The 17,169-nt window shown below is 52.3% G+C and overlaps 1 protein-coding gene across 1 annotated transcript in view; it reads left to right on the top strand.

The window, feature by feature from the left end:
- Window positions 1–17,169, top strand: part of LOC146194326 (uncharacterized) — a 441,606-nt gene that overhangs the window by 66,238 nt on the left and 358,199 nt on the right. Inside the window, exons 4-5 of the mRNA XM_084596527.1 lie at window positions 12,668–12,774; window positions 15,141–15,298. Of these exons, the coding sequence (XP_084452653.1) occupies window positions 12,668–12,774; window positions 15,141–15,298 (265 nt within the window). The remainder of the gene's footprint in view (window positions 1–12,667; window positions 12,775–15,140; window positions 15,299–17,169) is intronic.

Genomic DNA, 17,169 nt, shown 5'->3' on the forward strand with positions numbered 1-17,169 from the left:
AACAGTTTCACCCAAATCCGTTCTGACACCAGCTTCCTAAGGGGGAAAACCTCAACCCACTTGGAATAGTGGTCCGTTATTACCAGGATATATTGGTGTCCGCACGCGGAGCGAGGGAGGGGTCCCATGATATCGCACGCGACCACTTGCCACGGATAGTTGCTAACTACCGGCTTCATCATGCCAGCGGGTTTCCCCGCCCGAGGCTTGGCTACCTGGCAAACAGGACATGTACGGGCGTAACCCAGCACATCCTTTCTCATACCTGGCCAGGTCGCGACACGGCATAACTTGTCATAAGTCTTACTGCCGCTGCCATGGCCTGCCAGCGCTGAGTCATGGAAGTACTGGAGGAATCGTTTCCGCAACTTCCTCGGGACCACGACTCGGAAGGGGGATGCAATCGCCTCTTCCTCATCAAGTTGGGGGATGTAGCGGAGCAGTAAGCCATCATCGCCCAGCAGATACGCGTCGTACTTGCCCTCAGCGTTCCCGGTGCAAGCTGCACTACTCGCAAGCTCTGTCAGCACCCGCTGGCATAGACCGTCTGCTTTCTGGGCCTCAATTAGCTCTTCCCTACTGACCGCTACTCCCCATGACAGATTTCTCTCTGCCTCGCTTTTTGGCAGGCGAGTAGTCGCCGCCACCAGCTGCTGCGCCTTCTCTCTCTCGCAGCACCGCGCGGCAACTCTGTCCGCCTCCTTTCTCTCTTTAACTACGCAGGGCGCGACACTCGCGTCCGCCCTCTCCTCCTCTCCACTAGCGGCGACGCCGCTTTTAGCAAAGCTGGTCTGCGCCTCTTCTGCGCTTCTGCCAGCCTTCAACGGTGCGCGCGATAACGCATCGGCCACCTTATTCATGCTGCCCCGGCGGTACTCAATGGCATACGCGTAACGTTGCAACGTCAGCGCCCATCTCGCGAGTCTGCCTGCGGGGTTTTTCAGCCTCTTTAACCACGAAAGTGCCTGGTGATCTGTCTGCACGGTGAAAACCGCTCCGTCTAGGTACATGTCGAACTTTGACAATGCGAACATTATCGCCAGGCATTCCTTTTCGGTCACGGAGTAATTCCGCTCCGCCGATGTGAGCGTGCGGCTAGCGAACGCGACAGGGCGTAGCTTGCCCTCGTGTTCCTGCAACAAAACAGCTCCTACACCGGCATTACTAGCATCTGTCTGCAAGACAACGGCTTGTTCAGGTCGGGGAGGCACAAACTAGCGGTGTTCGCTATCGCGCGAGCCAAGGCAACAAAAGCGTCGTTCTGTTCCTTGCCCCAGACCCACTTCGAGCCTTTCCGCAACAGCTGGTTCAACGGCCTAGCGAGCTCTGAACAACTAGGGATGAATTGTCTGTAGAAGGCAACCATTCCCAAAAACCTCTGCAAGCTTTTCATGTCCGTCGGGCAGGGGTAGTTCAGAATTGCCTGCAGTTTGTCATCGTTCGGTCTCAAAGTGCCATCATCCACAACAAATCCCAAGAGGTTCACTCTCTTCGATGCCAACTGCACTTTCTTTGGGTTGATCGTTATACCCGCACTTCTCATTCTTTCAAGAACGGAATTCAAGTGAATGAGATGCTCTTCGAACGACTGTGAGAATATCACGACGTCGTCGAGGTACGCCATCGCGTAGTTGAACCTTGCATCGCCCAGCACGATGTCCATCAATCGCATGAACGTGCTCGGTGCATTAGACAAGCCAAACGGGAGTCGAGTAAATTCGAAGAGCCCGCGGTGACAGGTGAATGCGGTTTTCTGAATGTCACCTTCCGCCACCTCAATCTGCAGGTACCCTCTGCTCGCATCCAGGACTGTGAAGAACCTTGCGTTCCCTAACAAGTACATCACAGCCTCGATCGACTGGAAAGGGTACGCAACCGTAGGCGTCAGTGAGTTGAGCTTTCGATAATCAACACACAGCCTGACCGAACCATCTTTCTTTGGCGCTAGAACCACTGGGGACGCCCAGGGACTTTGTGAGGGTCTCACCGCGCCGGTATCTATCATTTCGTCAAGGGCGCTGTCAAGAAGCTGTCTCTTATGCGCGCTTAACGGCCGCGGGTTACATCTGAAAGGACGCGCATCACCCGTTTCGATCTCGTGCTGAAGCAAGTCGGTCCTGCCTGGTTTCTCTGCGAAACAATCCGAAAACGGGAGCAAAGTTTCTACGAGACTTCGGCGCTGACTACCGGTTCCCGAGGACGCGATAATTGCTTCTAATGGGCTACCATTTAGTGTCGCGGGGGAGCCCTCTGTCACAAAAGCGTGAACGCTCGCTCGCTCAGCGACGCATTCCTGTTTGGGCGCGCTAACAAAGGGAATGAGAGGGGTGAAGGGGCTGTAGCGATAGCCGTTCTCCCCCATGTCAAGCACAATGCCTTCGCTCGAAAGAAAATCTCTTCCCAGAATAACTGGTATGGCTAAGCCGGGCAGATAGACGAAGCGATGCCTCCGCTTCCTGCCGTCAAAACGCAGGACCAAACGCACCGCTCCTTCTGCTTTTGTTGTCCCTGCTGCTAAGCTCAAAGGGGTTTCTGCTGGCCTGACACGGATGTTACATCTACGGCAGGCCTCGAAAACATCATCACCGACCAATGACAGAGTTGAGCCCGTGTCAACGAGTGCCGAGTAGCTTTCACCAACTAACCGCACTAGCATAAAAGGGCTCGAGCGCGACAACATTCCTTGCGCTCTACAGGCGAGGGGGACAAAAACCTCTGCGCCCCTGGGGCGGTCGCCCTGACGCGGCGTGGGAGTACATTTCCCATTTTCCGCCGTGGTTACCACGAAATTCTCCCGCCGACGGCGACAGGCTGGTGTCACCAATTATGGCCGCCGGCGGTCCGCGTTTCCCTGCGTACGCCTTGCTTGACACTCTCGTGCCACGTGGCCCGGCTGGTTGCAATTCCAGCAAAGCCGATCGTTCACCTGCCGCGCGGTCGGGGGATGCCGCGTTGCACGAAGCGGTTGGGGACGTATTTCCCCTCTCTCCGCGCCTATATGGACGTCGCTGGCGAGCCCAGCTCGACGCCACTGCTCGAACGCGTACGGGTCAAGAGCGCGAGGAATATCGGAGCCTTCCGCTAGCCTTTCCTGCCCAACCGTGATTACGTCTGCGCCCCTAGCGCGGCGCGGAGTCTTGGCCTCCGGCCCAGGCGCATCGCGGCTCTAGCGATTCGGCTGGCCTGGGGGTGGCTGGTAGCGCAATTCAGCGAGTAAATCCGTCTGTACTACCTTCGCTTCCTGTGCTAGGGCCTCGAGGTTTGCAAAACCACGTCCCCGCAAATACGGCTTGAAGCGCGGATGGCATTGCCTCATCACGCGCGTGACCTGTTCTAGATCGGTTGCCGTGGGATCTGCCCTCTTGTAGAGCTCCTGCATTGCGCGTACATACTCGAGGAGGCTCTCCTCTGGGTGCTGTGTGCGCAACGCTAGCTCCTCAAGCATCCGACGTTCGTAATCCGGCGGCAAGAACTCGGCGCGGAAGCGATCTGTGAAGTCTGCCATCGACTGGAAGGCCGGCTGGCAGCGTCTCCACCGCGCCGCGCTCTGAACAAGTGCCACGGGGATTACCTGCGCTAGCACCACGTCGTCCGGGGAACCCAGTGCCGTCTGATAATCCTCGAGTTCTTGCAGGAACTCGTGGACTGACTTTACGTCCGTGTAACCGGAAAAGGAGGGAACCTCTACATTTATCCGCGGACGCGAGACTGCCGCCGCAGCTGTGGCTTGGTAGGCGCTAGCCACCGAACCGAGCTGACGGGTGAACACCGACAACACTTCGTTCATCTGCCTCATCAGGGCGGCCGCATCGGTAACCTCCGCAGACTCTACCGCGTCCTTTACCTCACTTGCGGACGCACTGGCGTCCGAAGCGGCGGCCCTATCTGGCACGTCTTTTCTCGGAGGCATTGCACTCAACAACTAAGGCCGGCCGGGAGTCTACACGCACACGACTACCACCTAGCCCGCATCAAGAGGCTAGTCACAAAGGCTAAACACTTCATAAAACTAACATATGCACAAAAAAAAATTAAAACACAAACCGCCCGACACTAACAAACACACACATAACCCAAAACAAAATTAAAACACTGTACAAACACTACTATACTACACTCCGCGTCATCTGCACACACGATAGCCCTAAACTCAAAATGGCGTCGAGCCTAACATACAAAGGACCGGCCCGTCGTGTTGCCGTGCGCTGCCACGTTGGCAGAAAAATCGTCCACATGGGTGCTAATTCAGCCCCACGTTGGGCGCCAGTTGTGGGCGATTCCTCTGCCCGAGGCATGCGCACGACACACAGTGGGCCGTGTAACAAACATCCTTTATCTCACGTTAAGCGCGGGCGTCGTCGAGGCTGTCCGGGGTCGTCGTCCGGGTGGCTGCGGGTCGTTCTCGTGGAGAGAGCCGGGGGAGAAGCAGGAGCGACGAGCCAGGGACCAAGAAGGACGAGACGGCGGCACTAGCCTTCCTTTATAGACCCCTCGCGCGGGACCGGTTATCCCCGAACGAGCGGGGAGAGGGAAACCGGAAGCGCGCAAGGAGCCTTGGGATAGTGGCGCGGCCGTTGAAAGCGCGGCGCGCCACGGGCGCTAAAGATATGTGGCGTGGGCCCCCACAACCGTTGCTCTGCTAAACGCGACACTTAGCAAAACTAGCCTTTCGGCAAACTGCATCCCCATGGCCGCACCAGCCGGCGAACACGCCATTTTGGCGCAACGGCGTGCCCTGGTGCCTTCACATGCCACTTTGTCAAGTGTGGCGAGCTAAACTGTTCGAAATGAAGCTGTTTCCCGGGAACACAACATATTACACCTCGCCGTGATTGGGAACCGCCAGAGTTACGGTGTAACGAACTGCGCCTAGCGTGGGTAGCCATAGTGCCTGGTAGGTCAACTGGTTCTATGTGGCTAATGGATGGCCGTGGTAAGCTCGGAGATCGACCACGTTAACTAGTCGGGTTTCTCGACCACCCTGCACATGATGAATAAAGTAAGAAAACCGAGACATGTGCTTTGTTATCGTGTAAGGGCCAGTCCATCGTGGAGCGAGAGAAGCATCAAACCCCTTTTCTGCATCACTTAGTGGGTGCGTGCGGCAAAGGACTTTGTCGCCGACGGTGAACTCCAAAGGTCGCCTTCCCTTGTTGTACTGGTTACAGTGTTCCAGGCGGGCAAGGTCCAAGTTTTTCCTTGCCTCCTTCAGAGTCTCGGCCAAGCGGCTGGAAAGATCATGCGCAAATTTAGAATGACTAAGACCCGGTAAACAAGAGCCATTCAGAGCATGCTCAATAGGGAACCTGAGCTCACGACCAAGGAGAATGGCCGCTGGCGTAAAACCTGTTGACCAGTTTACCGTGGTTCTAGTGGCGAAGGCCATCTCCTGGATACGAGCGTCTCGCTCCTTGTGCCGCTCCGTGAATGCCTCCATCATAGTCTCCAGATTTCGATTCACTTGCTCTGTAATGTTTGCTTGAGGGTAGTAGGGCGTAGTCGTTTTGTGCTGCACTTCAAGAACTTTGCAGGTGTCACTGTATATCCTACCGGTGAAATACGTGGCATTATCAGTGATAAGCTGAGCTGGGAAACCAAAGCGAGTGAATGTTTTTAGTAGGTTATCCCAAATTATTTTCTAGTCTAGCCTACTCAGGCGATACAATTCTATCCATATCGAGAAATGATCAGTGATTACTAACGAAAAGCGATTCCCTTTCTCTGATCTGGGATAGCTACCCATTATGTCGCAGGCTACGATTTCCAATGGGTATCGGCTCTCTACAGGTTGCATGAGACCCGCTGGTTTCCCTCCCCTCGGCTTCGCGGTCTGGCAGGTATGACAAGTGCGGACGTATGTCAGGACATCCCTTCTCATGCGGGGCCATGTTGCAACGCGACACAATTTGTCATAAGTTTTATTGCCGACGCTGTGGCCTGCGAGGCGTGTATCGTGGAAGTACTCTAGGAAATGCTTAAGCAGGCCCTTGGGAAGGACCACACGAAATGCGGACTCACCACTCGCGGTGTCCGCAGCAGGGTATATACTGCAAGATCAAGCCATCTTCTGCTTCCACGTAGCTGTCGTAGCTTCCGTTAAGGGCCCGGCTCCCTGCAGGGTTGGCGCTGTTCAGGCTTTAGCGTATCTGGTTGCACTGGTCGTCTGAGAGCTGAGCGTCGAGAAGCTGTTTACGGGACACCAGTGTGCCCCAGGTGTCTGCAGGAGCTGTCACAGTATGGACCGCGGGTGCTCGCTCTCCCTCACCAGGAAGTGGAGCTCTAGACAGGGCATCAGCCACTTTGTTGAAAGTGCCTTTTCAGTATTCTATCCTGTAGTTATAATTTTGGAGAGCGAGTGACCAGCGGGCTAGACGGCCAGCTGGATTTTGCAACCTTGAAAGCCACGTTAGGGACTGATGGGCGGTCTGAATAGTGAATTGTGCGACATCCAAATACATGTCAAATTTCTTGAGGGCAAACACAATCGCGAGACACACTCTCTCTGTCACATTATAGTTCCTTTCCGGTTCCGTCAGTGTATGACTAGCAAACGCCAATGGGCAAAGCTTTCCTTGCTGTTCTTGAAGCAATACCGCACCAATTCCGTACTCACTTGCACCTGTTTGTACTGTGAATGGCCGGTTAAGGCCTGGAAGCCGGAGGCTTGCAGTATCCGCGATGGCTGCAGACAGTGAACGGAATGATCCCTGCTCGGTTTCTGTCCATGACCAGCGGGCATCCTTCCGGAGGAGCTGATGGAGGGGCGCGCCAGGTCAGCGCCGTTCGGGATGGAGTGGCGGTAGAATCCCACCATGCCCAAGAAACGCTGGAGGCTCTTTATGTTGGTTGGTAGTGGGAGCTGCAGAATGGCCTGAAGCTTCTCTTCATCCGGGCGAACTGTGGCCTGTTCCACAATGAAATCAAGAAGGTTGATTGTGCTTGTCACCAACTGACCCTTGCCGGGGTTAATGGTGATGCCCGCATTCTGCATTCATTCAAGGACATTCGTTAGATGAAGAAGGTGCTCTTCTAAGCTTCCTGAGAACACTACTACGTCATCCATGTAGGCCATAGCGTAGTAAAATTTAGCGTCTCCGTGCACAATATTCATTACCCGTTGAAAAGTAGCAGGTGAATTTCACAACCCAAAAGACAATCGCACAAATTCGAACAGTCCCCGGTGGCAAGCGAAAGCCGTTTTCTTAATGTCGCAGCGGTCAATCGGGATTTGCAGAAAACCCCTACTGCAGTCAAGAGTTGTAAAAAATTTTGCTGACTCAAGTGAGTACATGACGGAGTCAACAGACGGGAAAGGGTAAGAGTCTCGCACTCTGGCAGCGTTCAGACGTCGATAATCGACACGCAACCGTGCTATGCCATCTTTCTTAGGTGCGAGAACAACAGGAAACTCCCAGGGGCTTTTTGATGGTCTCACCGCACCGGTAGTCACCATTTCGTCGAGGGCCCCATCCAGCAGCGCTCGCTCGTGGACAGTCAAGGGCCTTGGATTGAATCGGATAGGACGAGCATCTCCGATGTCGATCCTGTGAGTTAGTACGTTGGCCTTCCCCGGAGCCTCCGTGAATATTGCGGCAAAGGGCCTGAGCACTGTCTCGATTCTGCATTTTTCCGCTGGTGACCCCGTGAAGGAATTCAAAACGGTTAGAATACCACTTCCTGCGGTATTGGCCAAATGGCCGTTCGAGGCAAGCAACTGTGACTGGGGCTCAGCGGCCTTGGTCTTGAACTAAAATGCTTCTGTACCGGTGCCGTACCGGTAGGTTCCCTTACTGAGATCCATCACGATTCCTGCCTTCACTATGAAGTTACGGCCTAGTATGACTGGCCAGGATAGTCCGCGGAGGTGTACGAAATGCTGCCTAATCTTTCGACCATTTATAGTAACTGTTAGGCGGACTGCTGAGGTTGCGGGTACTATGTGAATCGACGCCATACGAAGCTTAGTGTTTACACTCCGCAACCGGATATGTTTTTTTCTCACAGGAATTCTTTACCTGATCGCCGAAGACTGACACCGTAGACCCTGTGTCTAAGAGGGCTGGAAGTTCCAGTCCGGCCATTTTGATCAAGACCAGCGGGGCCTTGTCTGGTTGGCTTTCCTCACAAGAAGTTGATGGGACTGCACTCACCGAGTGTTTGTAGGGTTTCTCGGGGTCTGCCTAATGCATAGCAGGTGGTGATGGTACCTGCATCAATGGAACCTATGTCGAAGGCGCCTGGGTCCGTTCAGGCCGGAAAGGTAGCGGCTGGATCAGCTCACCTGGTGGATGGCGATGTCTGTGCGGCCTGGCCGCTGGATGGTGTGATGACCAAAACACCCTCCCCTGCGTTGTCCTAAAATCTGCAAGTCGTAGGACAAGTTGTCCCCCACTTCTCACCTGATGGCGGCACCGTTGCACCCGAAGGTGATGTCCACATCGCCCCCGGTGGCGACACCCACGCTGCACCCGTAGGTGAATGGTAGCCGGCAGCCGCTGCAGGTGGTGTCCGGGATTTGCGCGCTCCGACGTGGGGTGTCCCAACTGCTGCGACACAAGGGGTGCCAGCGCCTGCGTATGGCAAGAAGACACAGGGCCCCGTCTGACCTGTCACCCCATGCAATCGGCTCGTCACCTGAGTAGGCGCATCAGGGCTTGTGACTCAATGCAAGTCGCCAGCCCCCGTACGGCAGCCTGGCGTCTCCAGGCTGTGTGCTGCCGATGATCCAGGCCACGCACAGGACAGCTCAAGGCAGGTCTCTGCAGAGGGAGGTGGTTTGTACTGGAGCTCCGCCAGGAAAGATGCCTCGATGCGGGATGCTTCTCTAGCCATGTCATCGAAGGCCGCGAACTGGCGACGCCGGAGATATGGCTGGTACCTTGGATGGCACTGATGTATAGCATGAGCCACCTTGTCTGGTTCCGTAACTGCAGGATCTGCCCGCTCATGCAGCTCTTGAAAACTGCGCAAAAATTCTAGCAAACCCTCGTTTTCTCTTTGCGTCCTGGTGCAAAGCTCGTCTTCCATACGGATGTCATAGTGAGGCGGCAAAAACTCTACTCGAAAACGGTCTATAAAATCCTTCTTTGTTGTGAACGGCCGCTGTCTACGCCTCCAGGTTGCTGCGGAACCTACCGTAACTAAAGGAGGCATACTCGTGACCAGAGCGCTGTCCGAAATAGCCATTGCCATCTGATAATCGTCGATCTCACAAAGAAAATCACAAGCAGATGTCTTGTCGGCGTATCCTTCAAACCTTGGTACGGCCAAATTCAGCCGCAGCTGATTATCGCGATACCAGGAAGTGGGCTTTAGTGAAACTGCCTCGCTTCCTACCATTTCTCTGAAATGTGCCTTTGATTCAAGTAGCTCGAGCAGTAGGCCAAGAATTCTGCTACAAATGTCCGACGTTTCGCTTGTCCTGTCTTCTGATTGCTCATGCCCGGAACCCGCCTGTGTGGGAGGCCGAACTGTCTCTGTCAACTGGGCGCTTGCACCCGGTAAGTCCGACATCGCTAGGCACGAAACTGCATGAACCTCAAATTGCTACACTCGCGGGGCAAGCCAAAGCTCTAACAGAAATCACGTTGGGTGCCAAATGAAGGCTCCGCCTTCTAGAATACGGGTCCGCGAGCGATGGTCTCGCCCGACGAGTGAAAAACCAAGTCTTTCGTAAAAATACCGGTTTATTCCGGATCAACAGAAAAGTATAAAATAGAAAAAGAACAGCGTTGCTCAAAACTGCGCTGGAAACATGCCGTCGAAGTGTGTGACAATGGACTATGCAGAATAAAACGGAACACGGGTCTGGGCTTCACCGCGGCAACACAAAAAACACTGCGGCGCGGATAAGGCGAGTAATAGGGCCAAAGCGTTGATGAGCATACAAAAGCATTGCAACTCGCGTGGCAGCATTCACGCTAACACTCCTAAGGCATTCTTGTAGGCGCCGCTTCCGTCTTCGTCTCGCAGGACTCCGTTTCGTCGTCCGTGTACATCCCGCCGGCCTGTGACGCTGCCTCGCCGCCCTTCGCTGGCCGGCCGCTAGGCGAAAACGCCCCGAGCCATGCTTCCGACGCGCTTATCTACCCTCGTTCTCGCGCCGATAACATGCCGCCCCCGCTCCGGGCGGGTCGCTCATGCGTACTCGCGCTGCCCGGATGGACACCAACACAAACAGAAAAAAGCGCGCACGGTTTCAAACACTAAAAAGGGCTTTGAGGCCCCATAGTGTCAATGCTGTTTTCGATGTGGTCAGTGGGGTTTACTCTCTTTATTCATCCCGGTTCGCTTGTAGCTGGCAGTGTTCGAATTTATTACTTTAAAGATTCGTGGTTGTTGAGCTGTGTCCAGGTGGCATCAGATTTATTATCCATGCTAACGGCGAGCTTAGACGAGCTAGCGGCAGCAGTTTTTATTCATGCGTGATGTTCAGGTCACCTAAGCCGTACTTGTCATCTGTATTATTAGCTCTAAGCAACAACTCCGAAAGTGTTGACTGTCATTCTCTGGTGTGACTGACAAGCGATTGCTCGATTCTGTGTGTTTCCGGACTTTTCACGAAAATGACACCTAATTGAGACGATTCCCCTTCATACATTGATGATCCATTACGCGTGCCCTTTCGGTCATGGTGAATATGCAGTGGAAGTCTCACTATCCCAAAGCAAGGCTTTCGGTTGTCACCCTTCCGGTCGGTCTGAGTTCCGATTACGTAGAAACAAAGACGAGCACCGGCGGACTGCGTTTGCTTAAGCTTCAGCTCAGCTTTAATGCCAAATTGTTGAGTAGAGGCATAGAAACGCAACTGTTGTATCGCTGTGTAGCTTACGCTGAGTATAACAACATAACAGTTACAGGGCATCAAAGCTCATGCCGAGTGCAACGTAAGGTTGCTAACTATGCATTGTAATTAGAAATAGTTGTGGTTAAATTCGAACAATACACAGCAAAAGGAAGTCATGTATCGTTGATGGCTTATGGCGAGTAGAATTGCATTGGTCTAAATGGAAGTACAAAATGAATGTAGATGATTAGTAAATTGTGTTAAACATATAACTTTAAGCTACCGCATCAAGCAGTACACTGTTCAAGTCCTGCAGAGCCCAATCGGAACACAAATACTAAACAGCCAAAAATGACGCGAAAGAGAGAGAGAGAGAGAGAAAGCTTTGTAAGATGCAAAAAGAAAAATAATAATCTAGAGCTCCCGTGGTTGAGTCCTCAGTCCAGGGCTCCTACGGCTTTTGCTGCCCGGCTAGCCCGTTCAATCCGCTAAAGCTGGTCTTTCAACTCTGAACTTGACAACGCAGCCTACAACTGCTCCGGCATGGCATACCGAATTATAGGCGCTGCATCTATTTTCTGCCAGGCACATGTGTTATGATAAACTGTCCCGTTTCTGTCCACATCAAAGGGACATGTGTCCCTGTATACGGTCGGATGTATCCTGCTCTACAAAGACAGACATGGATAAGAATTTGTTTGTAGCTGCCGCCAAGACACCGACTGCTCCTTGTTTAACAACTTGTGGGGCGGAGGATACCATCTTCTGGTCCCCCGGTAGTGCACCAAAATGTTTGCGTAGGTACGAGTCACTGCCTCAGTCTGTTCGGCCTCTGACTTCCATCGGTTTGCATAACCTCGAGCTTTGACATCGGCCTGGATGTTCCCGGCAATGCCGACGTGCCCCAGAAGACTAAAGTACGAGCTATTTTGTGTTGCTTATCCTGCTGGCCTTTAAGATGGCGGCCGCGTTTTTGCAAATTCTGCGATTGGTGCATCCTTGGTGGCTTGCGAATCGGTCATTACTACCAGCGAACGCCCGCACCTATTGCCCTCAGTGACTCTAGAGCAATAGCGGCCTCCTCGGCGGGAGACACGGTGCAGTTCCGTAGCGAGGCACTCATTTTCTATTTTAGCTAGCAATCTACCACCGTGGCCACCGCATCTCTTTCGTTCGAATACATCGCCGCAGCTACATAGACGGTGTTCTTGTTCTGATAGGTATTGGCTAAGGCTTCCGCCCTGGCCCTACACCTACCCTGATGAACGACAGGATGCATGTTCTTGGGAATTGGCGCTACTACAAACATAGACCGGATCGCGTTCGGTATGGCTATCGTCCCTTCAATCTCCAGTATGTGGACATGATAGCCCTGTCTTCGGAGGAGTTCTCGTCCCGCCGTAGTGCGTTGTAGCCTCATCTTCTGACAGACATGCTGCTCTTCCCGGTGCTCTTCGTATGTGTTTGTTAAACCAAGGGCCATTATATTCACGTTTACGGTTCTTATTGGCAGCTCCAGCGCTGTCTCGTACACCTTCCTGAGGATTGCTTCCACTTGCTCTTTCTCCGTCTGACTCAGGTGTTGATACAGAAGACTGTACGTGGCTCTGCCTATCACAAGCACCCGCACTAACTTGAGCGTGTCTTCCTCCTTCATCCCCTTTCTTCTATAGGTCACTGGCCTAATCATTCTCATTATCTGGGCCGAAGATCCAGCTAGCAATCTGATCATGTCAGCCGAAGGGAAACGACGCGAAAATAAGTCATCACTGATCTAACTCGGTTCAGTCACTTTTAAACCGCTGGTAATTGTTTTCGCACTGATTTCGCTGTCGGTGATGCGTGTACAGAATCGAGTATTCGGCTGTCTTTGCACCGCAGGTCCATCGAGCAGTCCTATTCACACCTGCCCAAGTTCATGTGCTACACGCTGAGCTGGCGAAATCACAAGGGGATGGAGTACGTCCACCAGAATCCGCTTTACTTCGGTGAGAACGCTATAGTCGTCCTTCTAATGGGTTCCCCATGTGTCCGGATCGGAGGCCAAATGCATGGACCCTTTCATGGTTCGTTGGGTGATTCTGCTTTCAAGAACTCCGAGAAGGATGTAGAATCAGGTCTAGCCAACGCTCTTCTACTTATCAGGGAGCTCCAGAAGAACTGTGTGATGACATTCCTATGGTGAGGGGCATCGCTGTAATATATCAATAAATAAGACCTTAGCTCAAATACATTTAAAATTCAAGAGAAAACATTTCCTGCTATCCGTTTTACGGGTGGTCACTTGATCATAAGCGAAAATTTCTTCTACCTAAACAAAAGCAAGATTTTTCTGACACTGCAAGAAAACCGTTTTTATTGGCATTCGTTCGTAATATCGAATTCACAACTACCGTCACTCTCTATTGCAGTCCCAGTTCTAAAGAGCACGATTTTGATACCATGAATAATTAATGATTCAACTTCCGGAAGTAAATACGTGAAGTAAGGAAAGTGGTTCTTCAGTTGCAGTTGACACGTGCCACGAGACATCTGGTGGAGGTGCTTTTTGGTCCTCTCAAATCCACAGCCCTTTCCCTGCTGCCCTTGGGCACCAGCCTACAAGCCACTGAACCAGCCACCGACTTCAAGGGCTCCAACCGAAGTCGATCTGCTGCCGGACTCCGTTCGAACCCAGAAGTCCTCAACAATAGGAATGGCCCAGTCAACAACACCTGTTATCATCCAGCAGCCCCGACAGCCCCCCACCCCGCCTTCAACGGCAACCCGCGACAAGATCTAGAGGACTGGCTAGAGCAGTACGAACCAGTTGCGCATTTAACAATTGGGATGACGTTTTAAACTCCGAAACGTTTTTTTTTTCGTTCTTGGTGGAACAACGCGGACGTGGTTTGAAGAGCACGAGTCTTTGCTAACGATATGAGAAGACGTCACGAAAAACTTTTAATACAGTTCGCGAGCGTGGGAAGGAAAGAAAGAGCGGAACTGTTTCTTGAGTCCAAAGTTCTGCTTCCAAACAAATCCATCCTCGCCTACATTGAGGAAATGAAACGCGTCTTCCACCAGGCCAACCCAAACATGACTGAAGGGGAGAAGGATAAATTTTATTGCGAAAGCAATAATACTCAAGGTTTAGAGCCTTCAGCGTAGCGCGGCCAGTAGCCACGTCTTACCCATATGACGCTGTGACGTCACACACCAAGTGACACTATGGTGAGAGCTGGGCTAACAACGCAAGCGGTCGGCAGGTGCTGCCAACTTGGGTCTCTCGTTTCACATTTTACGGTTATATCAGAATCAGCCTGCTAGGACCTTGGCATTCACGTTACCTCTATAGGCCACTAAGGCACGTTCATACGACTTGGTTAAAGCGGTGCATTATATGTGGGCTGAGGAAGAAGAAAAAAAGAAGGAGAAGAACACTCGGTCACCGACAGCTAATGCTTTCGCTCAATATTTCGTTCAGCAGCGTTGAACCCTTGTAATTTTTTTAGAGCGAGGCGTGAAAGAATCTTTTTTTACATGCCTCTTGAGAAACCCTCCGCAAACCGTTGCCAATATGAAATCAAAGCGTCCTCAATAGCACAGACGCCCGGACTCGACAGTACAACCCGGCCTTTTCAAGTGTTTTCTGCACGAAACTGGGACGCCACAGCTACAAGTGGGGATAACTTCCGTGTGATTGTACCTGCGCCGGTTGCTAACGTCGTCCCAACAGCCCCAGGAAGCGACGTTCATGGACCTCATCCGTGAGAAAGTGCAGCAGGCACATGGGAATCCTACCTCAAAGGATGCAATGAAATAAACCCAATACCTATGAATTGCCCCGCTGCAGCACGCCGTTCTGCACCCTGACGCAATTCACCAAACCTCCTACATCGTCACGTGAAGCTACCAAGAGACGAGGCGACTACATAGTGGAAGGAACAAGAACCAGAGTGGTTTATTTGCAGGCGTTCTTATACAAGGAGTGAGCGGTGCTGTAGGCGGCGCTGTGATTATAAGATCGTACAGGGCATGTCCGATATATCCCCAGAGGGTGAATTTGGGCTGGTTGGCGTATTATCTGCGGCTAAAAACAGCACTGACATGAGAGGAAGCAGACAGTCCCCTCTTTCTCGGCTGCTTCTCGTGTTGGCGCTGCTTTTAGCCACGGCTCCACCCATCCCTTACGACGCGGTCAGGTGTCGAAAGAACAAGTGACAGATACTGCACCTTTCTTTTCCTGTGAAACAATTATTACTATACAGTACGTAGAGAAATGTTCACTCTATATGCCTACATTTGCACAAAATGAATTCTTGCGCCAAGCAATGTAGTGTTTGCTGACTGGCCAAGCGGTCCTTCTATGCAGAGTTGAACCTGCTTGTGACGTGGATCCAGGAGTCCGTTGTGGAGATGGACCCCTATGAGCTCAACTTGGGCCTTCACCACGTGGACACGAGCAGCGCTGGACAGAAGCACGCCCTCAACTTACAGCCAAGCGGGTACTACACTGTCACATTCCAGCAGGTGGGTCACCTGTTGGTGTCTGAGCGCTGAGTTATTTCAAACCTTTCTGTGATCCCGCTGCGCTGGTCGGCTATTAGAGAATACTACGCTGGCAGTCCACAGAGAGAGAAGTAGGTCTTTTTTAATTAGGCAGCGGGCGACGCAGCAGAAATGATTAGATTATTTGCTGTACTCAACTGAAAAGTCGAGTTTTATATGGCATTCGACTGTCAGCCGACCTCAAGCTGCAGCCAAAAAGCGTGCGTTGACCTATCATCTTTACCCACAACACTTGATATTTGACCTTAGGTGTTGTCATCTAGAAAAACACTGGATCGATGCATGCATCAATGCAGTACTTTGCATGATACTATGCACGGTACCATGCAAAACTATGCATGCTAGAAATTCTAGCTTTCTGCGGTGTAAGTGAATGGAAGCCTCGCTTACACACTTATGAGCCCCTAATCGTGCGATTTCAAAAGCTTCAAGAATTTCCCGCTTAATTCTTCCTCGCGCACATCCGATAATCTTAGTCCGGCCGAAGAGCGGGATACATTCCTGTTCATCACGATTACAAGCTCTACAAGAGTGATAGAGATCATGTCTTTTTTTCCGAAGTAGTCCAAGACCTCCTGTCGTATTGCATTGTGCTACAACCGTCTACCACCCGCAAACAAACGGTCTCATGGAGCGCTTCAACCGTACGCTCGGGGACGTGCTCAAAATGTATGGTACATCTGCCTCTAAGAGCTCCAACCGCGACCAGGTACTGCCATTCGTAACGCTCGCGTACAACACTGCCACCCAAGCAACTGGGTTTTCGACATTCTTTCTGTTATAGGGCCGAGAACTATCTTGCACTCATGACACAATTTTGCCATATTATCCAAATACCTCTCAGTACAGTGTTTTGTCAGATATTGTATAGAAGGCCGTGGAATGCCATCACCTAGTTCGCAAGTTTACCCCCAACACTCAAAGCTGTCGCAAAGACCAACACGATAACGACCCCTTTGCTCCGACGTTCCTCGCCGACAGCTTTGTTTAGCTATGCGTTCCTGCCACTAGCAAACTTATCCTGTCTAGGACCTTACTAGGACTTTATCGCGTCTGGGAACGCACATCCCCTGTTAACTACATCATCGAGCCAGTCACCCCTTCTTCCGATCGAATCCGTCGCGGCCGCGAGGTTAATCATGTTAGACGCCTCAAACCGTATTACAACCCTCTCGTCTCTTCCCCGTGAGTCACCAGGATGGCGACTTCTTCACGCGGGGGCATTGTAATGAAGACAAAGAACAGACGGCTCTGCGGCATCGCCATCATCATCGTTTGTCTCTGGCTCCCATCTCTCGCACTGAAGCTGTGCCCTGCGGATGACAATTCTGTCCTGCTGTGCCCGAGCTATCGGCAGTGCTAGACGTTCGACGAAGCTAATAAATCCACATTTCAGTTTCTTTAAATAAAGCATACACTTCGCTCTCTCTCTTACTTTCTGTCCGTATGTATATATATATATATATATATTGTTACGGCGCGCGCAGAGAAGCGCTGCGCCAGAAAAAGAGGCGCGAGACGAGCGCGCGGCGCCAACGCGAGGGTTAGAGAACAAAAGAAGAGCGCCGGGGCAAGTGGTTTTTGCCTGGTGTCCTCCGTTCTTCTGTGTCTATCTCTAGGCGGGCACAGTGTCCCACAACATTTTGTTGTCAGAAGTGGGATGCAGCCGCTCACCCGCTCCCAAAGTCAAGAACCCGGCGTGCCAGACGACAGGACTCTGCTACCAGGCGATGGCGCCGACGACGCAGCGGCTGGCGCAGCTAGACCTAGACGCTCGGAGGGGGTATTGAGCACCTCCTGGATATAGTTACTCAGCGGATGGACGCATGGGA

This window comes from Amblyomma maculatum, chromosome 3 (assembly GCF_055883805.1).
Source record: "Amblyomma maculatum isolate TAMU_Amacu chromosome 3, ASM5588380v1, whole genome shotgun sequence".
Classification (NCBI taxonomy): domain Eukaryota; kingdom Metazoa; phylum Arthropoda; class Arachnida; order Ixodida; family Ixodidae; genus Amblyomma; species Amblyomma maculatum.